The following is a 24,886-nucleotide window of genomic DNA, read 5'->3' as shown; positions in this document are numbered from 1 at the left end:
ATTGGAGGAAAATGCTCCACAACACTGAATTGCTCCTTTGTCTTATATCTCAGGTTCTCCCTGCCCCTGCCATTATCTTATCTTGGAGTATCTGCCCACAGGGAACACATCTATCTCCCATCTCAATGGAAGATTGCCTCTGTAGGTAGTGAGTACCCCATCCTTGGAATTACCCAAGCAATGGCCTGATTCAAATACTTGGAGATTTATATTATAGAACATGAATGAAGAACACTATAAAGATCTTTCAAATTTCAGAACCTATGATTCTGTAACAATTCGGCACTTTTTCTGAACACTATGCAAAACCACATGACTTTTTCAATTGCATATAACAGAGAACTAGTTCAAACTGGCTTTAAAGTGGGGAGGGGTGGATTCATTAACCTCATGTAAAGTAAGGTAGCTGAATCCAAGCGCTCAAAGTCTTCAGTATATCTTCCCCATTTCTTGGCACCACTTAACTAGTGTTGGCCTCTGTCTTACATGGGCTCTCCCCCTGATTGGCAAAGACAGCCACCAGTCAGTTCCAGGCCTGCATTCTTTAGCTTCACTCTCTCTATTCCCAGCTCCCTAACAGGAGAGATGGCCTCTGTCTCCCAGTTGTTCCAGTGAAAGGCTCTCATTGCCCCACTTGGGTGAAATGCCCATCACTAAACCAATTCCTGTGATGATTGGCCATGCCAGGGTCTCAATGCCCATCCCTGGAATTCAGAGGTGGAGATGGCTCACTTGAATCACATCGAAACAGGAGGGAAAGGGGACAAGACACAACCTTTAAAAGAATTAAAACTGTTTACCTCAGACTGGGACTTGAACCCATGTGCTGGGACTCAAACCAGGTCAAAACCCAGTTTGGGACTCTAACCCGTGTGGCTGGGACTGGAGCCCAACCAAAACCCACAGTACTGCTTTCAGGACCTAATGAAGCTCAGGTTCTTGATGTCTCATTGCAGAAAGAATTCAGTGAGAAAGTGATAGTAAGAAGTGGATTTATTCAGAAACACACTCTATAGACAGAATGTGGGCCATCACAGAGGATAACTATGGCAGCCTTGAAATGAGGCGTGGCTAGCTTTTATGGGCTCAGTAATTTCATAGACTAATGAGTGGGAGGATTATTCCAACTATCTTGGGGAGTTCAGTTCAGTCACTCAGTCATGTGTGACTCTTTGCGACTCCATGGACTGCAGCATGCTAGGCTTCCCTGTCCATCACCAACTCCTGGAGCTTGCTCAAACTCATGTCCATTGAGTTGGTGATGCCACCCAACCGTCTCATCCTCTGTCATCCGCTTCTCCTCTCCCCTTCAATCTTTCCCAGCATCAGGGTCTTTTCTAATGAGTCAGTTCTTTGAATCAAGTGGCCAAAGTATTGGAGTTTCACCTTTAGCATCAGTCCTTTCAATGAATATTCAGGACTGATTTCCTTTTGGATTGACTGGTTTGATCTCCTTGCAGTCCAAGGGACTCTCAAGAGTCTTCTCCAACACCACAGTTGAAAAGCATCAATTCTTCGGTGCTCAGCTTTCTTTATAGTCCAACTCTCACAACCATGCATGACTACTGGAAAAACCATAGCTTGGCAAAGTAATGTCTCTGCTTTTTAATATGCTGTCTAGGTTTGTCATAGCTTTTCTTCCAACCAGCAAGCATCTTTTAATTTCATGGCTGCAGTCACCATGTACAGTGATTTTGGAGACCCCCAAAATAAAGTTTCTCATTGTTTCCATTATTTCCCCATCTATTTGCCATTAAGTGATGGGACCAGATGTCATGGTCTTAGTTTTCTGAATGTTGAGTTTTAAGCCAACTTTTTCACTCTCTTCTTTCACTTTCATCAAGAGGCTCTCTAGTTCTTCTTCACTTTCTGCCATAAAGGTGGTGTCATCTGCATATCTGAGGTTATTGATATTTCTCCCAGCAATCTTGATCCCAGCTTGTGCTTCATCCAGCCCAGCATTTCACATGATGTATTCTGCATATAAGTTAAATAAGCAGGGTGACAATATACAGCCTTGACATACTCCTTTCCCAATTTGGAACCAGTCTGTTGTTCCATGTCCAGTTCTAACTGTTGCTTCTTGACCTGCATACAGATTTCTCAGGAGGCAGGTAAAGTGGTCTGGTATTCCCATCTCTTTAAGAATTTTCTGTAGTTTGTTGTGACCCACACAGTCAAAGGCTTTGGCATAGTCAATAAAGCAGAAATAGATGTTTTTCTGGAATTCTCGTGCTTTTTTTATGATCCAATGGATGTTGGCAATTTGATCTCTGGTTCCTCTGCCATTTCTAAATCCAGTTTGAACATCTGGAAGTTCACGGTTCACATACTGTTGAAGCCTGGCTTGGAGAATTTTGAGCATTACTTTGCTAGCGTGTGAGATGAGTGAAATTGTACAGTAGTTTGAATATTCTTTGGCATTGCCTTTCTTTGGGATTGGAAAGAAAACTGACCTTTTCCAGTTCTGTGGCCACTGCTGAGTTTTCCAAATTTGCTGGCATATTGAGTGCAGCACTTTAACAGTATCATCTTTTAGGATTTCAAATAACTCAACTGGAATTCCATCACCTCCACTAGCTTTTGTTCACAGTGATGCTTCCTAAGGCCCACTTGACTTCGCACTCCAGGATGTCTGGCTCTAGATGGCCTTACAAATAGCTGAGAAAAGAAGAGAAGCTAAAGGCAAAGGAGAAAAAGAAAGATATACCCATTTGAATGCAGAGTTCCAAAGGATAGCACAGAGAGATATGAAAGCCTTCCTCAGTGATCAGTGCAAAGAAATAGAGGAAAACAATAGAATGGAAAAGACTAGAGATCTCTTCAAGAAAATTAGAGATACCAAGGCAACATTTCATACAAAGATGGGCACAATTAAGGACAGAAATGGTATGGACCTAATGGAAGCAGAAGATATTAAGAAGAGGTGGAAAAATGCACAGAAGAACTGTACAGAAAAGGTCTTCACAACCCAGATAACAACAATGGTGTGATCACTCACCTAGAGCCAGACTTCCTGGAGTATGAAGTCAAGTGGGCGTTAGGAAGCATCTTGGGGAAAGAGTGGAGATTTCCAAGAACTGGGCCACTCCCACTTTTGGGTCTTTTGATGGTGCCTTGGAACTGTCATGGAGCCTCTGGTTGTGTCATTTAGCTCGCTGATTGAGGAAAAAAGCTATAAGAAAATAACCCAAAATACAGACAAAGATATATGTACAAAGATTTTCATCACAGCATTTTTATAATAAAAAAAAAGAAAGAGGGACTTCTCTGATGGTCCAGTGGTTAAGAATCCACCTTCCATTGCAGGGGACATCAGTTTGATCCCTGGTCAGGGAACTAGGATCCCACATGCCATGGGGCAACTAAGCCCTCATGACTCGACTAGACAGAAGCCTGCAGGCTGCAGTGGATGATCTTGTGTGCTAAAGCTAAGACCTGACATAACCAAAAAGATAATAAAAAATTAATAAATATGTTAGGAAAGAAAGGAGGAGGGAAGGAAAGAAAGAAGGAAAAGGACTGTATGTCTAAGGATGGGGGAGTGGTAAAATATATATATATGGTAACTCCATATACTAGAAGATTATGCAGTCATTTAAAAAAATTTTAACAATTTAAAATCATATGAGATAGTTCTTACAATTTTATTGAATAAGAAAGCAAGACACAAAATTTGTCTATGAAGTATATTAATCATGTAAAAGAAAACTACATATGCCCAGAAATGAAAAAAAGGAAATACTTTAAAATGTTAGCAGTATTTCTCTCTTGATGGATACCTGATCTCTTTCTCTTTTTATTTGCTTGCATTTTCTACAATGACCAAATATTATTTAAACTTTTTTTTTTTTGAAAACTACCCCTTCTCAGCTCCTAAATTTGGCCATCCCTTACCATGGCAGTTATTTGGACACCTGGAAAAAAAAACAAAACACTTGATAAGTGACACATGAAGGTTAGCAACATTTTTGTGTGTGTTTCTTAAAAATTCTCCCCAACTGTTCACAGAAAGATCAGGTTTTTTTTGTAATTGTCAGTCCTCCCTTAGAAAGAATTCATCACTTCATCACATGATTTTTTTTTTTTAAGTAAAGCAAAACCTGGGAACAGAACAGAAACTTGTGCTGAACCCTGATATGAAAATGAACAGGCTAACTAGGATTCCAGCTGCCTGTGAAGTACCAGTGCAGAAAGGATGCTCAGACTGATGGATGCCAGAGATAGAGGTAGAAGTACCTCCATTTCAGGCCTGAAATGCCTGAAGGAATTCCAGCCTGCCAGTTTTGGGGCTCTGTGGACACATTCTGCCTAAAGGCCCCTCAGATGACAAGGTCTCCCTTACCGCAGGCACTGGCTGATTGCCAATGACTGCTGGCTGGATAGACAGACAAGATTATGCTTCTATGACCTCACATATTGTACCATCTCCAGGAGGCTTCCCTGCCTCCTTCCTGAGTCCCCAGAACCCTTCTAGACTGCATTTCTCCCTCAAGGAGTCATGGCTGTGGTGCTTTCCCTTACCCTCTTAGATCTAATGTCACCAACTGATGATGTGGCAGCTGGAACTGTGAGAGGACATCACACAGAACTTTGTTCATTTCCAAACTCTGACTCAATTCCTGAGCCTCAGCTCTCTGAGCTATAAAATGGACACAGTAATCTCCACAGCACAGAGCACTGGCGCCCTCCGTGCATGCGTGCTAAGTCACTTCAGTCATGTCTAACTCTTTGTAACCCTATGGACTATAGTCCACCAGGCTCCTCTGTCCCTGGGATTCTCTAGGCAAGAATACTGGAGTGGGTTGCCATGCCCTCCTCCAGAGGATCTTCCCAACCCAGGGATTGAACTCACATCTCTTATGTCTCCTGCATTGGCAGGCAGGTTCTTTACCACTAGTGCCACCTGGGAAGCCCACTGTCCCCTTCCAGGGACTCTCTATGGGAACCATTTGACAACTCAGTCCTCACGTTCCTATAACATGATTGTGCCCAAAGAAACTGCCGAGCAGTCCAGAACCACAAAAGAATGCTTCCAGGTCTGGCCCACTGGTAGCAGCACCCCCAACCCAGCCTCCCCACCCAGATCTCTACCCAGTTCTAGCCAAGGAACAGCCATCCAGTAGTGCTGATGATACCCCTCCCATCTTATGGACAGAGCAATTGCCGGGTGGGACAACAGGACCTCAGTTATTGAGGGTCTGTTCAGAGGTCAAAGGCATGTTGAAAACTGAGCTCAGATTCCCCTCAAATGTGTTACTCTTTCTGATCCCTTGGTCTCTGTCTCAGAGGACAGCAGCACCCTGGGGACCCAAGTTAGAAATCAAGATATGAAGATTTCCCTAGTGGTCCAAGGGTTAAGACTCCATGCTTCCAATGCAGGGGGCACGGGTTTGATCCCTGGTGGGGGAACTAAGATCCCACATTCCCACATGCCAAAAAGGAAAAAAGAAATCAAGATATGCCTCTTATTCAATCTATCACCAAGTCCTGTCGCTTCTCCGTCTCTCAAATCCATCCACTTCTTCCCACCCCACAGGTGCCGCATAGTTCAAGCCATTACCCTCCTCCTCACAGGTCTCCTTGCCCCTACACTGCCCCACTAGGATCCTATCTCCTCCTTCCTCTGCTGAAAACTCCTCAATGGCTCTTAGAAAGGAAACCAGCCTCAGGAACTGAGCCTCCACCTTAAACATCTGGTCCCAGCTTATCTTTCTAATCTCATCTCTTTCCACTCCCCGCCTCATGCCTCCTTATTTCCCCCAAATTCACTCTCACGTTTCTCACCCACCTGTTCCTCCTCATGCTGTCCCCTGTCATTAACATTCTTCCCTTCTTCCTCTTCCACCAACAAGCTGCTACTCATATTCTAAGACTCCGCTCTGATCTCCACTCTTCCAGAAGATTTTTTGCTCCCCATCCTCACCCCCAAACTAGGCTATGTTTTCACTGTTACAACTTGCTGAACACTGTTCCAAGCACATTTGCTGTCCCAACTCATTTAATCCTCAAATCCACAGACTCGGGCCTAGGTTTTCTTCTTTTTCTTCTTTTTTTAAATCTATTTGGCTGCATCAGATCTTAGTTGCAGCATGTAGGATTTCGTTGTGGCTCATGGGCTTAGTTGCCCCATGGCATGTGGGATCTTAGTTCCCCCACCAGGGATGACACCTGAGTCCCATGCATTGCAAGGCAGATTCTCAACCACTGGACCACAGGGAAGTCCCTATTATTCTTATTTTACAGATAAGAAAACTAAGGCTTGTAGAAGTTAAAGCAAATTTTCCAAGGCCAAACAGTAAGTAGGCTTTGTAGGGCTCAAAACTAAGTCTATTTTTTTTTTTTAATAAAAAGAGCTGTATTGTCCTTTTCTAGTTATAAAAGTAACAAGAAAAAAACAGACACACTCCTTTTTTTTGTCAATGTGTTGAGTATCCTTGGTCAAGGATGCAGTAGTCATTCAGTAAATGCTTCTCCTTATGCCTATATATACATGCTGATTTGTATGGATAGCGTTTCCTATGAACTGCTCAGACCATTCTGCGGGTCTGTTTCCTGAAGTTGGAGCCCCAGCACCCAGCACCCCCAACCACCTTGTGGTCTCTTCTCCCCTCCCCCTAGCAGTCTCAGGCTCTCAGGCCTCAGATGTGTAACTCCAGCTTTGGTTTCCCTGCCGAACAGTGATCATTCAAATTAGGTCTTGGTGTCCAAACCACATCTGTGCAGAGACCAAGCCACGCTCAGGCTTGGGGCTGCCCTTCACAGGCCACTCACATACCCACCACGATCTCCACCGCTACACATGGTCCCGAGTACTACACCTTCAAATCTCTCCACGAAAACCTCAGGCGCGGACCTGAGTTCCAGCTGCCCACCCTCCACACTCCTAGCTGGGTTCTTGGTGATGTTTCAAACCACTGCTTCCGGCTCCACACCAGGCGTTCCAGTGGGTTTATTACAGTCCTGCTCCCACCCCCCGCACCCCACCCTACCCCGGACTCCCACCGCCACCTCTATCCCAGGGCTACCGAGGAAGGCACCCCACCCACACCCACACCCCGTTCTAGGCCTTGGCGTCCCCGGGTCAGGGCCGAGAGAGACACTTCCAGCCCAGCTCTGGCGCCGGGTGCTTCCCGCTGTACGGAAGAACGTCCGGGAATAATCCAGAGCGGATTTGCATCACAGCAGCACTGGATAGGCTCACAGCCTCCAAAGCCCTAAAGCCGAGGACGTCCCTCTCCCGTTACCGCCCAGTGGCCGGATCGGAGGCTGTGAGGAAGTGGAAAAGAAGCTGCTGAAGGGAGGAGGTGTGCACACTGGCCGAGAAAGGTGTTATGTCTTCCCCTTAGCTGGGCCCGACCTCAGACTGGGCCTGGGTCCTGTGGAGGCTGAGATTAAAGGAAAAGCCGGCGCCCTGGGGTGGTGAGAGTCTAGCCGCCCCCACCCCTACTGCTAAGAGTCTCCCAGCCCTGGTCTCAGATTGGCCCGCCAACTGCTTCTGGGCCCTGTATCCCTGCTGCCTCCACCTCTGTGACTGCGCACAGCACAGAGCACAGACAGCCCTGAGCCTTGTATCACGGGGCATCAGATTTCTCTTCCTCCTGGGGTAATTCATTCAGCCCAGGTGGCCAATCGGTGCCCCCTCCAGACGGCTGCTCTTGCTGTTTCTCAGCCAGGAATGTCTTTTACCCCTTTGCATCAGCTAAAACGTTGTCCTTTCTTTAAGTTCACCTTTAAAACCACCTACACCTTTTCTTTCTTTTTAAATATTTATTTAATTGGCTGCACTGGATGTTTGTTGCCGCATGCAGGATCTTTGATCTTCACTGTGGCATGTGGGATCTTCAGTTGCAGCATGGAAAATTTTAGTTGTGGCATGCAAGATATAGTTCCCTGTTCAGGGATCCAATCTGGGCCCCTTGCATTGGGAGCATGGAGTGGTAGCCACTGGACATCCAGGGAAGTCCCCACCTATACATTTTCCATGAGGCCTGTAGAGGTCTGTGCCCTGCCTCTCTAAGCTCCCAGTATACAAAATCTGAACCTCTCTTTCAGTCCTGACATCTCTGTTGGTGTATCTACCAAGCAATCTTTGACAAGTCCTGTTCCTTTTCTGGGCCTCAAACTCTTTCCTCACCCTTACAGTGAAGGATCCTTTAGATGACTGCCCTCACCCCCACCAGGTGCCCCTAGTCCTGACCCTATGAATCAGTGATTTCCTTATTTCTCAGCCCCCAGTGATGACCTATCTTTGGACAGACCAGGGGTAGGTATCTATCTGAAATCCTTCCACCTCCTTTGAGTCAGTTACCTGATGCAGTTGTGCACATTGCTGAGTCTTAGGGATCCAAAAAGTGCTGGGACTCTCAAGGTAGTGAGACTAGTGCCAACATGCCAAGATGCTATCCCAGCTGGAAAGTCCCCTGCCCCAAGCCCTGGAGGCCTGTCAATCAGCTCCAGCTTCAGGGGGCAGAGGCTAGCTCATCCCAGAAAGTCAAGAAGCCTCCATTCACAGCCCCTCCCCAACATTTACACACTATCTACAGGAACAGTGACAGCAGCCTCTCAACCAGGACCACTTTCCAACCCAACCTCCTCACATTCAACCCAGTCCAGCTATCTCCAATCTGAGCTGGAGCATACCCAGAGTTCCCAAGACAAGGAGTCTCAGTTCAGCTTTTTCACAGCATGAACTGTCAGTCCTGACTGCAAACTTAAGTGGAACTTGTCGCCTTTCAGAGCCAGCTGGAGAGACTACATCTCCCTGAAACTCCCATCCATGGGCTTCCATTTTACCAAATGAAGCCACATGAAATAATGCTAACCTGAAATCACAGCGCTCAGAATTAAGACAGACCTGGTTGAGATTCCACTCCTATTGCTCCCTAGCTGAATGATTTGAGGTTATGTTGTTTACCCTCCCTGAACCTCAGTTCCTTCATCTATAAAATGGGAGCAATGATTTATATACACAGGGTGGTTGTGGGCATTGTGTAAGATGCCCAGTGATGAGTGTTATAAAAACATTCATCATGGACACTGACACATATAGCACGTCAAACATGAGCACTATTTCTATTCTCTCTTCCTTGCCTCCTCCCCGAAGCTGCCAGACACTTTCTCTGGAAGCTGAGAATGGAGATGTCTGAAGCTGAAACTGATCTGGATGAAAGCAGGGCTATAAAATACTAAAAGCTGCACTTAGGACCCAATTACAGACTTCAAAAAAAGAGCAAAGGAGGTTTGGGGCCTAGAGAGGGAACAACATTTTGCCAAAGATCACACAGCAGGTGTAGGTGGGTAGAGCAGCAGGCAAGCAGGGAGAGGGAGGCAAGTGGGAGTGTGGGTAGAGGTCAAGGCTGACTCCAAGGACAGGCAGCCGAGCAGGAGGATCTCCATTGGACGTTGCCCCATTTCTCATGCCCAGAAGGGCCTGGCATTTGCCTTTCTCTGGAGCCACTCCTTCTGGGTTCCTGAGTTTGCAGTAGTTTCCCAGAAATGCTAGGTAAATATCCCTGTTGTTTATTGAGTAACCAACCCCATAATCAGACAAGGGTCCCCATACAAAATGCTGCCTCAAACTTGGCTCCTTCCATATAGATGCCCGCTCCCCACAAGCACCACCCCAGATAGACGCCCTCCACAAGGTCCCCTACCAGGGCCTTGCTGGAGGCTGTGAACCCCACCCTACAAAGTGGCTTTGGTGTACATCATGTTGCTCCAAGATCAGCATCTCTTTGGAGAGGGGTTGCTCCTGCCAGCAGCCCCAAGAAAAGTGTAGGATACGGACTATTTTCTGTTTGGTACCTTTCTGGCAAAAAAAAAGCCAGCCATGGGTCACCCATTCCAATGTGATAAATAGTCTTACTAACCTTTGAAAATGTCCTGAGCTGATGTTCACCCCAATCCTGGAGAAACTGGAGACATTAGGGCCAGTGCATTTTGCTACTTGATCTTTTCTTTAGGTTGTATTTTCTTTGTTTATATAGTTCCCCTCTCTCCTCACTGCCACTTCACTCCCCTCACCCTCAGGAACCAGGAATGTGTCCTTATGAAAGAGGTCTGTCTTCTGTCTGGTTTATTGCAGATGTGTTACCTCACCCTAACTAAACTCATGTGTCCCAAGCTCTGCCTCCTCCTTCAAGTTCATGTGAGAACTACTGTGCGCATCCCCAGTGGGGAATCCCCAGATTTAGACCTCCACCCTTTACTCATTGACTTCTCAAGACTTCCAACTCAAGGATACTCTAGCTTTGTCATCTGGGACTCACTGATGCCAGAATTCTGTGTTTCTAAGATGCTATTACTTGCATTGCACCATGCTAGAATTCTGTGATGCTAAGATTCTGTGACTACGGATTCTATGCATCCAGAATTTTGTGATTTTTGTTTCATAAATTTGTCATTGACATGATGACAACAGTCAGAATTCACTTGGCATGGGTTTCTTGTGTTTGTCCTCCAGAGGATGCAAATATCTGCTCTAGGTTCTTATCTCTGAATTCGCTAAAGGCAGAGGAAGAAGGTAGCTGGATGGGTCAAGGGTAGCATTCCTACTTTACCTGGGGCTGCCAGGTATGAGACATGCCCTGGGAAGCTCAGTCTTAGGCCCATGCACTCAGTCCACCCGCCTCCCGCAAGCCTCTCAAAGAAGGCTGAGCACCGAAGAACTGATGCTTTTGAACTGTGGTGTTGGGGAAGACTCTTGAGAGTCCCTTGGACTGCCAGGAGATCAAACTAGTCAGTCCTAAAGGAAATCAGCTCTGAATATTCATTGGAAGGCCTGATGCTGAAGCTGAAGCTCCAATACTCTGGCCACTCGATGTGCCAACTTATTGGAAAAGACCCTGATGCTGGGAAAGATTGAGGGCAAGAGGAGAAGGGGATGACAGAGGATGAGATGGTTGGATGGCATCACCAATTCAATGGACATGAATTTGAGCAAACTCTGGGAGATGGTAAAAGACAGGGAAGCCTGGCGTGCTGCAGTTCATGGCATTGCAGAGTCAGACACGACTTAGCAACTGAGCAACAACATCTGAGGGCAGGAGGAAAAGCAGGCTCCTTTACAGCCCTCCCACCCAGCTTCCTTTCCTCCCTGGACTGCCTGCAGGTCCAGGAAAAGAAAGTTTACTGGGAGACTGGCCTGCCCAAATGGGCAGAGGGGGAGGGTTAAACACAGGGCAGGGAGCCAGTGGAGGAGATATGGGAGATCCCCAAGGGAGCCCTGCAGCTTTCCCTGAAGGTGAGGAAGGAACAGTGGCCGGAAGTGGGGGTGTATGTGAGGGCACTGGTAAGGGTGGAGTGACCGGTATTGCATTGTGGGGCTGGAGCTGGGTTTCCGGCCATTGACCCACTGGTGACAAGGGACCTCCAGCCTGGCGCCCTAGGGGCTGTCTAGTCAGCCCCTACCTACTGGCTTTGTGCTTCTGTGCCTGAGTCAGACTCCCAGGAAACAGGAGTTGCCCTCCCAGGAGGGCAGGAGTTGGAAGTGGAGAAACTGATCCTCCAGAGCAACTTTCTGGGAGGGGCCACTGAGGCCAAGAAAGGGGCAGGACTTTCTAAGTGTCACACCAGAGAATGGAAACTCTGGGCTCCTGAATTCAGCCCACACTCCAAAGGGTCCCAGTATTATAAAACGCTCCCCCAGTGAGACCATTTGGCCAGACTCCATGCTAGAGGATAGGCCTGCCTCCAGGCTGCCTTCCTGTGGTCTAGACCTCTCCTCCAGCCCTGCAGCCCGGCTGAAGCTGCCAAACCCAATTTTCCAGTGATTGCCCCAGGCTGGGTAAAGCAGGAAGCCCTCCTCCAGGCATGAGTCCCTGGGGCCACAGGCATCCCCTCCCCCACCTCCTGACGTCATCCCCTGCTTCTTCTACACCAGTGCCACCATGGCTTCCTCCTCCACCTGCCTGCCATCTTCCTTGGGCTGCTCCCTGAGCAGGGCCAGGTGTGGTCCGGTACTACCCATCTCTGGCCTTCAGTTTTTTCATCTACAGATGGGGAACACTGCACTGCCTCCCAGGGATCAACTGTGGGGAAGCTCCAAAGAAAAGAGACACAAATAGCAGTGGACCACCATGTGGACGGTGGGCTGGTGCAGTGTTGGCAGCACAGCATGGGGTGCGAGAAGGAAGCAGGGCTTGGTGGAATTCTGGAGGTGTGGTGGTTGGGGTGAGAGGTATAAGGTAAAGGGAGTGTGTCCCTCTGGTTTCCTCAGGTCACCTCTATCTCACAGACAGACCATCATCCCAGCCTGAATGTCCTCGTTACCAACTCAGAGCCCTTGCTGCAGCTCAGGGCTGCACCTGTGTGCTCTGTTTAATATCTGTCTCCCACCGAGCTGCAACTCTAACCAGGAAGAACTCCCACGGTCATGCTCACTGCTCTATCCCCAGAACTTGGCATCCTCCCTGGCACATAGCAGGCACTACTGACCGAGACACAATTTCAGATTGAAAAGCAGAAGGAGAGGCACCCTAGGGGCTGGAGACCAGCCAGGTCAGCTCACCTAACCCAGGCCCCTTCTCCGGGCTGCCATACTGCCCACGCCTCCTCTGGCCTGGGAGCCTGGTGTTCTCAGCTTCCAGGGAGCCATGACTGGGGTGGGAGAGAGTGAACCGGATTAGTGATCGAGGGGGTCACCTAGACTAGGATGAGGGGGACCATTGGCTGTGGCTGCCTCTGGGAGCTTGAAGGGGAAGGAGAGTTGGGAACCTGGCGGGGGAGGGGCAGTAAAGGAGCAGTCATTGCAGAGGAAGCTAAAAATAGCCAGGAGAGATGATGTCATCAGATTCCCATAGCTAAGCAACCCCCCCTCCCTCTCTCTCTCACACACACATCCACACACAATCTCACAGCCCCAGATACACATAGACACAGTGTGGGCATGCACACCACCACACCCCCACACACATACACACACACACTCTCTCACATAGCAGGAGGCTGGCTTCTGGGTCCCAGGGCCACAGGGGCAGGGAAGTCTGGTGAGTGTGTTTGCATAAGTGTGTGCCTGTGTTGGCATGAGCAGGATTGCATATGTCAGTCTATACGCTTGTGTGCTGTAACCAGGTGCATTGTGTGTGTGTGCTCATTGCTAGGCATGTGTGTTTGTTGTTACCTGTGTCAGGTGGGAAGGTTTATATGGATTTGTGTCAGTGCATATATCTGTTTATAGGGGTGTACTTGGTGTGTACTTGCATGCAGGTGTGAATTTGTTACATTGTTTATCTGTGAGTACCAGTTGTGTTTATATGTCTGCATGTGCTCCTGGACTGTGTCACATGTCTTTATATGTGTGGGCATCCTTGTGGGCTTTGGGCACTAGCTAGTCAGCCTCCGGCTCTGACTGGGGGTTCAGCACCTTCCCCCAAACCCTAAGAAGCGTCATCCTCCACCAGGGCAGTCTGGGTACAGCGTGTCAGTGAATTCTCTGCCCCGCTCCTCCTCTCAGGTCCCAGTCTCTGGCAAGCCTTAGAGTGGAGGAAAGCAGACACAATTCATTTTCTCCTCACAGGCTTCCCTGGGGGCCAGGCCAGAGGTCTCACAGTTCACTCCCACCCCCACCCTCCTGGAACCGGAGCCAGACCTCGGGACACTGGGACACTCACTCACTTGTGCATAAAGTGACACATGAGAGACAGTCCCTCACAGTGTTTCCTGCCTCTGAGACACAAACTCCACGGAGACACACCCCACAGAAACCCAGTTACACCCGATGACACATGGGCGCACACACAGAAGTCCAAATGGAAAATCCCCGGGCCTGAGCGCTTAGCACCCTCCCCCTTCCTGGACGCTAACTCAGTCTCGCCCCACCCCTAAACGCCCCAGCTCAGCTGTTAGTCTGGGAAGATATGACCTCAGAGAATGGCTGTGGGGGCCGAATGTGGTGCACCCCCTCAGAAGCTAACCCTTTCCTACCCCCGGGTGACCCCATCCCCCTCCCGACCTTCATTCCTCCTAGTGAAGCAGATGCCTGCCTCCCTGGCCCAATCATACCATCACACACACACACCTTGACACATACAGCTGGCCACAGAGACACACTCATCGCAAAGGCACACTCAGCCACATCTGCTTCAACCTCCATTCTCTCCGTCTCACTCACACTGACCCTCACAGGCACACAGAGGCACATACCCCTCACACTCAGGCACTCATTACACTGGAGCAGTGCAATCTGTCTTTCATGCCATCTTTTTCTGATTTATGCCTCTACCCTTCTCCCCAAGGACCTGGGTCCCTATATCTTCCAAGATGTCTACGGAGACCCTTTTCCCTGTTCTGATGGGAATGCAAGGCAGGAAGGACCCCCACCTCATGGGCCAGAGCAAAAGCTGAGGCCAAAGATGGTATGTGTTGCTGACCTTGTTCTGTCCTCCCAATGTCTTCCTGTGATGCCTGCTGCTGCTGCTGAAGCCTATCCCTGGGAGCATTCAGCCCTAGCCCTGCCCTCATACCCTCCATAGTCAGCTGGAAGCACCTGGGAGTGGAGGAAAGCAGTTGGAGCAGAAAGGACTGTATTTGTCTGCTGTTCACTGCCCGTGGCCCTGAGGAGATGAAGGTCTGGAGCCAAGCAAGCTTCTGGACTAGTTTCTGGATGTTGCTAGAGGATCAGAAAGCTGCCAGGTTGACAGAGGTATCTGAGAACTGAGGAGAGGAGGGAGAGGAAAAGAATGTGAGGAAGCTCCACTGCTTTTAGACTCTCCTATTTCCCCAACCCGTCCACTTCCAGCCAACACGTCCTCCTCCATCAAGGTGCTCAGACTCTGGGGTGCCTGCCAAGACCCCACCATGCCTTGGGGTGATAATTCACAGAAGGTGTGTCCCCTAGAGTGCCTGCACAGGGCTCATGTGGGTAGGACTTCAGAGGCCCTGTTTTCCTCCCCCACCCTCCCCCACCCTGGCTCAGGGCCCTCAGCCCACCTTGAGGTGGAAGGATCAACACCCTGGTGGTGGCACTTTGGGTGTCATTGATATCCGTGGCCATGGTGGCAAGATTGGTGGCTATGGTGGTGCCAGCAGGGCCTTGCCGTCTCTGCCGGTACCTTCTACGGCTACACTTGAACATCTTGGGAAAGCGGGGCCGAGGCCAACCCCCACCTGGCCTGCGGTAGGGGGAAATTAAGCCCCGGGGCCGAGGGGCACGGACAAGCTGAGAAGGCCCCATGGGCACAGTGAGCTTCTGTCAGGTGCCTGGTGGTGCTACTGTCCAGGGCAACGAGGCCTCTATGACATACAGAGCTTGTGTAAGAGTGATGCTCTTTATTACAGATCCTGGTCCCCAGTCCCTCCCTAAGGGTCTGACTCTCTCACAATTCTCTTCAGGGATCCAGACCCAGAGACAGAAAACTTCAGTTTAGCCCCTTGGGAAAGGAACTCTGAGTAAAAAATTCACTCCCTCACCTTTTCACTCATTCAGTGTTAATAATATTAACATTGCTTACTGAGCACTTACTATGTGCCAAATATGGTGCCAAGTCCTTCACAAACATTACCTTATCTAATCCCACAACGACCCTACAATGAGATTCTGTCATTATTCCTATTTCACATACAGTCGATTATCATTATTCGTGGTTCAGTTCAGTTCAGTCGCTCAGTCATGTCTGACTCTTTGCAACCCCATGGACTGCAGCACGCCAGACCTCCCTGTCCATCACCAACTCCCAGAGTTTATTCAGACTCATGTCCATCGAGTCAGTGATGCCATCCAACCATCTCATCTTCTGTTGTCCCCTTCTCCTCCTGACTTCAAACTTTCCCAGCATCAGGGTCTTTTCCAATGAGTCAGTTCTTTGTGTCAGGTGGCCAAATTATTGGAGTTTCAGCTTCAACATCAGTCCTTCCAATTAATATTCAGGACTGATTTCTTTTAGGATGGACTGGTTGGATCTCCTTGCAGTTCAAGGGACTCTCAAGCGTCTTCTCCAACACCACAGTTCAAAAGCATCAATTCTTCAGTGCTCAGCTTTCTTTATAGTCCAACTCTCACATCCACACGACTACTGGAAAAGCCATAGCTTTGACTAGACAGACTTTTGTTGGCAAAGTAATGTCTCTGCTTTTTAATATGCTGTCTAGGTTGGTCATAATTTTTCTTCCAAGGAGGAAGCATCTTCTAATTTCATTATTCACGGTAGTTATGTTCTAATAAAGTCACCACAGTCACGGTATTAGCAAATATTTAGCCAATGCTTCCAGGAGAAATACAGGATTAGATTCATACCAAGCTCTGATCACAATATCTTGTCAACTAACCAATAACCTAATTTATGTGTGTTTCTATTAAAGGTGCTTCATTTAAAATATATTGATGTCATTAAAATTGAACTCATAGCCAATAGCACTATAACATGTGCCTGAATAAAGTTTATCCAACACAAGTATTTTCTTCATAAGGCACATGACAGTCTTCTTGTACTTAGGAACACTAGAGAGCACTTCAGCATTATGCTGGAGGAGGGTATTTAATAGCAAAATCACCGACAAAAAGCACATAAATGCAAAAAAGTGACGGACAATAAGTAGGCCACAAAAAGCACTTGTTTATATTATGAGAGCTGAAACAAGAAGGCAGAGCATCCCCTTGTTCAACCTCATCTGAGAACAAGCGTGTCGGACAACTTTAACTTTTTTGCTGCTCTGCACATGTACATGAATGACCACAAAAGTGCCATGAGTGTGCTCTGGAGTTACAGATCGTTTTATGAGTGGATAAATTCACAGATGTGAAATCCATGAATGATGACAATCGACTGTACAAGGAAACTCAGGCTTAGTTAAGTGAAGTCACACAACTAGAGGCAGGCAAGGATTCAAATCTGGGATGGCCAAGGTCCAAAGCCCAGACATTCAACTACTGCTATTCTGCAGTCAAGGTTTCCCAAGTGGCTCAGAGGTAAAGAATCCGCCTGTCATTGTAGGAGACACTGGGTTCAATCCTTGGGTCGGGAAGATCCCTTGGAGGAGGAAATGGCAACCCACTCCAGTATTCTTGCCTGGAGAATCCCAAGGACAGAGGAGCCCGGTGGGCTACAACCCATAGGGTCACAAACAGTTGGACATGACTGAGCAACTGAGCACACAGCACATTCTGCGTTCATTCATTCATTCAGAAATGTGCACTTAACTTTCTGTATCTCTCTTTCCCCACATTGAAAAACCAGATGAAAAGAGAATCTTATAGGGTTATTGTGAAAGGTGAAAAAAAACTTACAATATAAGTTACACATTGAAAACATGACCTGTACAAATATTCATGTTAAGAGTCTTCCTCTCTTTCCTGTCTCTTCACCTGCCTCCTCCCATTATAAAAACAAATTAAAAATCTTCCACCCCACACCCCCTCTGGCTGTGACTCTCCTTGTTCTGAACTTTTCACTCTGTGGTCATTCCCTCATGTCCCAGAATTGGAAGAAAAATCTCATTTTTAATCTCATCTTAAAACCCCGTAACTATTGTTATACAGACCAGGAAATAGAGGCTCAAACCCAAGTCTAAGAAATGCCCCCAGGGTCACACAGCTAATAAGCAAAGAAGGAGGATTGGAGCACTTGGCTTGAGTGACTTAAAAGCCAGAACTTTTCCAGCAGCTCGATATCAGCAGCCTGAAAAGGACTCGTGATGATGGGTATAAGAGAGCTGCAGAACTTTCAGGGGAGGGCAGTGCTTTTGTGGGACCATGGTGCCCTCTGCTGGCAAGAATGGAAGGGGTGTATACAGAATGCTGAGAGGACTGAGGAGAGAAAAAGTGTGGGGAGGGAGGAGAGGGAGGAAAGACGCAGGGAGGGAAAAGATGGGTTGAAGTTTCATGGAGGGAGAAAGAGGAAGAGTCGTTTGTTTGCCACTCAGAGGAGGGGGGCAGAAAATGCCAAGCCTTGGTCATTTCCTTGAAAGCATGTGTGGGCATGCCTGTATGAGTGTGTGTGTGTGTGTGTGTGTGTGTGTGTGTATGAGAGTTTCAGTATGTAACACAGATGTTGCTCTGTGGATTGTCGCTAGGAATCAGCCCACACAGAGTTCACAGGTGTGTGTGCCTGTGCCAGTGTGCATTCGAGAGCACTAGGAGGAATTGATGTGTGTATGTGGGTGTGAATATACAGCCTGGGCAGGTGTGTGTACCTGCGAGCATGCAGGGTGTGTCCGGCCATCTCAGCAGGTGGAGGTTAGGAAGCAACTGTGCATGGCTGTGGGAGGCACACGGTTCTGGGGGGCCGCTCACCTCAGCCCCAGACGGCTGTCTTACTCAGATCAGGAGGGGTGTTGCTGTGGTTGGCGTTGCCAGGCGGAGGCCCGAGGCTGCTGGGGCTGTGGGGAGGGAGTGGCAAGCAGCAGGGGGCAGCAGGGGCCGGCCGACCGGGTGCGGGGGGGGGGGGGCGGGCAGAAGAAGCCTTTAAAGCTCCTGCCCCGCCCACAGGTGAGCAGTGCCGTGTGAGAGGCTGCGCTGTCTCCCGCTGCCCACTCAGTGGCAGTTCCCCTGGAGCTGTGGTCCCCTTTGGAGCCTCAGCAGATCCCTCTTACAGAACTTACTACCAGGACCCCTGACCAGGTGATGGCATAGGATAGAGACTCTCCTGCCAAGAGAGAGCAATCTGTAAACAGGTTTGGGGAGCTGGAAGGGCCACGGGGAGGGTCCTGGAAGAGTCTAGGATTGGTCTGGGGTGGGGGGAGTGGAAAGTCCAGGATAAGCAGGAGCCAGGTAACGACGCGGAGTGACCCTGAAATGGGGCAATCAGGCTCGAGGTGCCTGTGGGATGCAAGCATGTGGGATGTTAGAATTTCAAAGTGTCAGGTGTTAGTAGAGGACCTGGGCAGTACAGAGGGTTAGGGGTGTCAGGATGGGAACTGGGGAAAGTCCTGAGGTGTCAGAGTCCAGAGGCAGGAGAAGCTTGGTAATTATGTGAGTCCAGGATGCTGGAGTCTGGTATGTCAGTCCAGGCTGGGGGAGTCGGGCAGGGAGCGAGATCCTAATTCCCACATGTCTTCCTCCCAGGAGCCACCATGGGGTGCTTCAACTTCATTAAGGTCATGATGATCCTCTTCAATATGCTCATCTTTGTAAGTATGGGGGTTATGGGTTCTTTGGGGTTCCCTACAGGAGTGGGTCTTAACCTGAGTAGAGCCCCAACTGGGGAATAAGAGATTGCTATGTCCACACTCTTCCTGAAAGTTTCCCCTGATGATGAGATGTGGAAGTCTCCCTGAAGGCTCAGTCTTGGTCCCAGGAGCAACCTAGCTACCACACAACTTGGGGTGGAGAAGTTTAGGGGCATCCTCTCTTTCCAGAAAGTTTCAGGCTTAGAGCAGGGGAAGGTAGGCTAACAGTCTGGGGCCTCAGGGAGGGGCTGGGGTTTGCCCAAGATCATCTAGCGTGGGAGGAAATTCAGTGGCCTGTGTATGATGGGGAGCCAAAAGCTGAGAAGGTCCAGAGATATGGGAGCAGGGTTTCGGCTGCAAGCAGAGTTTGTTGTATTTATTCAACAAACACTGCCTAAGACTCTGTGCCCTCAGGGATCTTGGGTCCAACAGGCCAGATAGGCAACCAGTTTTCCATAGTATGTGTGGTCTGAGCACAGGGCGCATCGGAGGGGCTTGAACCCTGACTAGTCAGAGACTTCTAGAAGGAAATGGCTGAGGCTAGGAATTTGCGCATAGTGAGGGGGTTGGTAAAACATGCAAAAAAGCCCAGAGGCAATGAAATCAGATATTGTTCAGAAAACCGGGAACAGACTGTATAGGGCTTGTTTGAGGAAGCTGAGCAATGAGGCATGAATCTAGAGATGGTGGTAAAATTGGGGAGAAATGGACAACATGGACAAAGGGCAAAGCCCTTGGATAGTGGCTGAGGATGGAGGAAGGGGCAAGGGAGACAGAGGTCTTGGAGATGATGACCACATCTCCTCTCCATTGAGAGCAAACCTGGTGGGTACTTCACCAGCAACCATGTACCCAGTGGACTTGCAGCTCAGGATATTTGGAAGTCACGTGCCCATAGGTGGTCACTGAAGCCATGGGCAGGGTGAGCACACACAGGGAGAGTGAACTCCAGGAAACTCAACTTGTAAGGGATAAACAGAGAAAAGGCCACAAGGAAGCAAATGGAGAAAGAGCATAAGGAAGCAAAGCAGGAGAGCAAGGTGTCAGAAAGTCAAGGAGGATACGCCCATGGCTGAACACAGGTTGTCACCAGAGACCTCAAAGCCACAGGAGACTGGGTGAGAGTGAGCAAAGGATGAGGAAATAGAGACATGAAGTGTAGGTGAATTTGGAGGAATTGGGCTGGGGGTGAGGACACTCTCTGGCGCTGGTGTGGCCTGTGCCTTGGGCTTCTTCTCCTCTCAAGAACTAGCCTTTATCCCTGTATCTGAAGAAGGCAGCAGGATTGCAGGGATCTGGAGCACAGGGGCTCTGGCCCGAGGGGGTTAAAGGCAAATCCGGTTTGGTTTCTGGCCTCTGTTGCCCAGGCCTTGCCAGACTAGGCAGGGCAGGCCTCCGACTCCTTGAAATCTGACCCCGCAGGCTAGAAGCCCAGCTTTGTGTCCTTGGGCAAACATGCCTGGGATCCACCCACAACCTGCCACCTCATTCCTGGTTCCAGCCTCAGTTTCCGTAGCTGGAAAGAGGGGACTGGACACCTGGGTGGTGTCAGGCTGATTCACCCACTGAAGCACTGGATCAGCGAGGCTGTGCTCTAAGAGCTGTGGGTACTGGGCAGTGCCCTCCTTTCCAGTCTCGGCCTCTGGATCCCCTCTGAGCTGGGGTAGAGCTTCTAAGAGCTCTGGCTATACTCCATCTCTGGTGCCTCAGTTTCCACTTGTGTAGCAAGAAGAGGTCTAAGCTGGTCCTGGAGGGGACCCAAAAGGGGCCTTAGGGTGGGTGTCCCTTCTTACCATTGCCCTCTCCAAGGTTGGGAGCAGGTGTAACCCTCAGCCACGCCTCTGTTGCTATAGTGACTGTTGAACCTGCTCAGTGCTACCACCCTCCTCTTTCTGCCTATCAGAGAACCGAGGTGTTCCAGGCACCTATAACCCAGAAGCAAAATGGGGGGAGGTGGCTGCTGGGGGGCGGGGGCAGGTGTTCACCTGCTTGTTTGCACTTCAAGCTTTGTGGCAGGACCCTGGCAGCGGTAAGGGAAAGCTTTGCCCCTCCCCCACACCCTGTGGCTACTTCTGGAATCCCTGGTCCTGTTTACATCTGCCTAGATGTGCAGCCTGGTGCTGACTGTGGATGTCCCAGCTCCCATCTTTCTGGCTCTAAAGATGAATCAGAACTCCCTACAGGATGAGTTTTTGGACTCCATACCCAATAAAGGCAAAGTTTCTTATCTCCCATCTTCCTAACTCAGCTGTGTGATAGGGAGCTGCGTGGCAGCACTGTTTCAAGGTCTGCCTCTCTGTCCCCAGCTTTGTGGTGCGGCCCTGTTGGCAGTGGGCATCTGGGTGTCGGTTGATGGACCATCCTTTATGAAGATCTTCGGGCCGATGTCATCCACTGCCATGCAGTTCGTCAACGTGGGCTACTTCCTCATCGCAGCCGGTGCTGTGCTCTTTGCTCTTGGTTTCCTGGGCTGCTACGGTGCCCAGACTGAGAGCAAGTGTGCCCTCATGACGGTGTGTCAAACCCAGTTCCACAGGCCCATAATCAAAGCCCAGGGTCCCCTCACCCTTGACACTAGGCCCTGGGGATCCCCAAACCCTGCTCTGGATTCAAGGGGTCTCAGCAAACGGGGCCCCTGCCTTGTTTTCATGGGGCGGGAAGGGCAGAGCATGGTTAGGGTAAGGAAGGCATGAGAGGCTATCTCTCTCTAAAACTCAGATTCCTGTTCTCCACTCAGTTCTTCTTCATCCTCCTCCTCATCTTCATTGCTGAGGTTGCAGCTGCTGTTGTCGCCTTGGTGTATACTACATTGGTGAGGAACAGGGATGAGGCAAGGGGGTACCATTGGGCAAAGCCCTGAGAGGGGGCCACACCCTCCCCACCAGGCTGTAAACACTGGCCTTCCCCACCCAGGCTGAGAACTTCCTGACAGTGGTGGTGGTACCCAACATCAAGAAAGAGTATGGTTCTCAAAAAGACTTCACTCAAGTGTGGAACTCCACCATGGCAGGGGTAAGGTGGGCTGGGGGAGACGTGGGGGTGGGGAGAAATAAGCAAGGCCCCTCTGATCATCTTCTCTTCATCTCCAGCTCAACTGCTGTGGCTTCACCAACTACACAGATTTTGAGGGCTCGCCCTATGTAAGAATGAACAACGGTACCTTTCCCCCATACTGTTGCTATGACAGTGTCAATGACTCATTCGTGGAACCCTGCAGCAGTGCCATTGCCCATAACAAGAGTGTACAGGTATAGGTTGGCCTGGGGGGTTGGGATGCTTTAACGGCCTCAGGGTGCTGAATGAGAGTGGGAGCAGCTGCTGACTATAGATGCTCTCTCCCCCCCACCAAGGGATGCTTCAAACAGCTTCTGTATGACATCCGAACCAATGCAGTCACTGTGGGTGGTGTGGCAGCTGGAATTGGGGGCTTGGAGGTAAGGAGAGGAGCTTGGGGCAGGATATCCCCCACTCTGGTTCAGGGCTGCTTGACCCATCTCTGAGGCCTCTCTGGAAGAGACAGACTTCTAACAAAGCTTCACGATCAGTGTCTGGAGGGCATGGGAGTAAAGTTTAAGGACCCCGATATGTCTCTTCATCTCTCCCTGTTCCTTTCCCACCAGCTGGCTGCCATGATTGTGTCCATGTATCTGTACTGCAATCTGGAATAATTTGGCTTCTCCTTCCACCACTGCTGCTGTCATATGGGAACTGTGAAGAGGCAGTGATCAGGGTGGGGACAGAATCTAACAGTGTCTCTTGGGCTGGAGTTGACCTGACTTTGTTCTTCTGGACTTGGGGCCAAATGGACACCACCCCCTTCAACTGGAGCCTGACATTTCCTTCTATTGATGGGTTTGGGGTCCTCCTATTCCAGAGCCCCTAAGGTAGCCAATCCTCTTACCCATTTCTCCAGTCTGCCCCTTAAACACTTGAGACCCCCTCAGAGCAAGGTGGGGTGCTCTTGGGGATCCCAGTACTCCATAGGGGGGATTAGAGAAAGGCAGCCCATAGCATGAGCATATACAAAATCAGCAGTTACCGAGCGGATGTGTAGAAGGCATTTCAGAACTCATAAACCCATTAAAATGTTTGTCTGGACTCTGTGTATACTTGGGGAGAGGGACCTCAAACTTGTCTACACTGGCCTCAAACTCCTGTGGGGTTGACTCAGAGGCTCCTGGAAAGGCAGCAGAAGGGAAGTAGCATGGAGGTGGGTGGCTATTTCTCACCTTCATTTGGATTGCAGACCTGGAAGGGAGCTTAACAAGAATGACCAAGAGGACACTGAGGGAGGTGGTGTGGGCTGGGCCAGTCTGCAGCCCTATAATGTGGGAGGACTTTGGCCTGAAACTACCCCTTCCTGGGTAGGGGCACTGGACTGGAAAACTATGAAAATAACAAGCTTGTGCCCAAACGGGGGCAGGGAGACTAAAAATACTGCCAGGGCAATGGAAGAGGGTCATTCCTTAAGTTCTGGAAAGCCCTCCAGAAGCCCTCACCAGGGCACCCAAGCTGTCTACCCTTTCCAGGCAGGCAGAGCCCCCCACCTGTCCCTGCTTTGGGGACATCAGAAAGAATTTCATTTACTCTCTGTCTTGGTCACCCAGTGCTCTATACATCTGATCTCTTATTTAGTCTTAACTACCCCCATGTTCCAGAAACTGGGCCTAGAGAGGCGAAGTGACTTGTTCCAGGCCCACAACATCCTATGAAAAGCTGGGCCTGGATTTGGGTCCAGCCCATCTGACTCCAGAGCCAGGTGGGGTCCTGGCTGACATGGCGGCATGATTCACTTTTAAGTCACAACATCCCGGACAACCATCTGATCACTGCTGCAGAAGAGAGAGCACTAAGGTGGGAAGCCATGGCCAGAGGGTATGCTGTCTACCTCCAAGCCAAGCCCAGCCTGGCAAACCAGTCCTCCTTGCCTCCCTTTGACCCTTGGATCCTTCTTCCCAGGCTTTACTAGGGCAACCCAGAACCATCACTTGTCTTGAGTCCAAAAAAGAACTGCAACCTTGCCAGTGCAACACGGTCCAAGAGCTAGTCTTCAAGGCCCAGATCAGGAGTCTGCTGAGGAATGGGCAGGTGGAGCACTCAGTACCCATCCTACCTTTCTGTGCCTCACACTGCCCCACCCCCAGGTGCATACATACATAGAGGCTGCAAGGGATTTGTTTGCCCTGGGCGGGCCTCCTCCACCTCATTATGGGTTAATTGCTCCTCAACCTGGCTTTTGTAGCACCTCAAACACTATCTCTACCTCAGGCAAACAGTGATGGCGTCACAGTGGCGAGAAATGTCGGAGCCACATACCGCCCCTGCCATCACTGAGCAGGGCTCCAGGCACCAGTGGGAGAGGCAGGGGCAGAAAGCTGGTGACAGGGTGGAGTTCCTGCCAGTTCCTGCCTCCTTGGCCAAAGGCTCCATATAAGGGGCTCATCCGGCTCACTTTACAAGGGCTCTGCAGGCAGACCCCCTCTCAAACTGTCCTACACTCACTTTCATGAACTTAGATCCACAGATTCCCTAAATGCCATGCCTTGGGCTGTATCAACTACTCCTCTGGATAATCTCTTCCATCTTCTAGCAGGCTTGCATTATTTAGATCTTTCTAATCTCTGGATCACTGGTTGGGTAAGAATCTGATGAAAATGATAGCTTTTCCCCAGAAAAACGCTCAGATGCAGAATCTGTATACAAAGTATCCTAAGGGCCACAGGCATCCTTGTTCTTGTGTCTCCATCGGCAGTGCACGCGTCACTTCCTGCATGAGGGACAT

General features: G+C 49.6%; 2 protein-coding genes and 1 long non-coding RNA gene across 11 annotated transcripts; 1 reads left to right on the top strand and 2 right to left on the bottom strand.

The window, feature by feature from the left end:
• Positions 1-975: 975 nt before the first annotated feature.
• On the bottom strand, positions 976-10,279 carry LOC145505764 (uncharacterized). Its single transcript, XR_014053280.1, has 3 exons — positions 9,873-10,279; positions 3,002-3,917; positions 976-2,679 (listed from the first exon to the last, which is right to left on the bottom strand). It is a non-coding gene; the product is annotated as an uncharacterized LOC145505764 (long non-coding RNA).
• Positions 10,280-10,389: 110 nt separating this feature from the next.
• Positions 10,390-23,194, top strand: TSPAN1 (tetraspanin 1). 9 transcript variants are annotated; one of them, XM_081488598.1, is made up of 10 exons: positions 10,390-10,525; positions 14,238-14,357; positions 18,425-18,556; positions 19,001-19,065; positions 21,411-21,617; positions 21,842-21,916; positions 22,018-22,116; positions 22,194-22,352; positions 22,455-22,538; positions 22,725-23,194. In XM_081488598.1, exons 4-10 carry the CDS (start codon positions 19,009-19,011, stop codon positions 22,770-22,772), a joined length of 729 nt encoding a protein of 242 aa, XP_081344724.1. In that variant the 5' UTR covers positions 10,390-10,525; positions 14,238-14,357; positions 18,425-18,556; positions 19,001-19,008; the 3' UTR covers positions 22,773-23,194. The 9 variants fall into 9 exon arrangements, with proteins under 9 accessions (XP_081344724.1, XP_081344719.1, XP_081344725.1 ...); XM_081488599.1 differs by lacking the exon at positions 10,390-10,525 and adding an exon at positions 12,832-12,989; XM_081488600.1 differs by lacking the exon at positions 10,390-10,525 and adding an exon at positions 13,145-13,235.
• P3R3URF (PIK3R3 upstream open reading frame) lies at positions 14,509-15,192 on the bottom strand. Its single transcript, XM_081488602.1, has 2 exons — positions 14,932-15,192; positions 14,509-14,655 (listed from the first exon to the last, which is right to left on the bottom strand). The coding sequence occupies exons 1-2, from the start codon at positions 15,173-15,175 to the stop codon at positions 14,612-14,614; spliced, it is 288 nt and encodes a 95-aa protein (XP_081344728.1). The 5' UTR covers positions 15,176-15,192; the 3' UTR covers positions 14,509-14,611.
• Positions 23,195-24,886: the final 1,692 nt, after the last annotated feature.

Source organism: Giraffa tippelskirchi, chromosome 5, assembly GCF_054371585.1.
Source record: "Giraffa tippelskirchi isolate mGirTip1 chromosome 5, T2T-mGirTip1v1.2.pri, whole genome shotgun sequence".
NCBI lineage: Eukaryota > Metazoa > Chordata > Mammalia > Artiodactyla > Giraffidae > Giraffa > Giraffa tippelskirchi.
This window is presented reverse-complemented; position numbering and strand designations above follow the sequence as displayed.

Coding starts and splice junctions, on each gene's coding strand:
- P3R3URF (XM_081488602.1), bottom strand. CDS start 15,175: ATGGGGCCTTCTCAGCTTGTCCGTGCCCCTCGGCCCCGGGGCTTAATT. Junction 14,656..14,931: donor GTTGATCCTTCCACCTCAAG/GTGGGCTGAGGG, acceptor TCCTCTCCTCAG/TTCTCAGATACCTCTGTCAA.
- TSPAN1 (XM_081488598.1), top strand. CDS start 19,009: ATGGGGTGCTTCAACTTCATTAAGGTCATGATGATCCTCTTCAATATG. Junction 21,618..21,841: donor GCAAGTGTGCCCTCATGACG/GTGTGTCAAACC, acceptor TTCTCCACTCAG/TTCTTCTTCATCCTCCTCCT. Junction 21,917..22,017: donor CCTTGGTGTATACTACATTG/GTGAGGAACAGG, acceptor TTCCCCACCCAG/GCTGAGAACTTCCTGACAGT.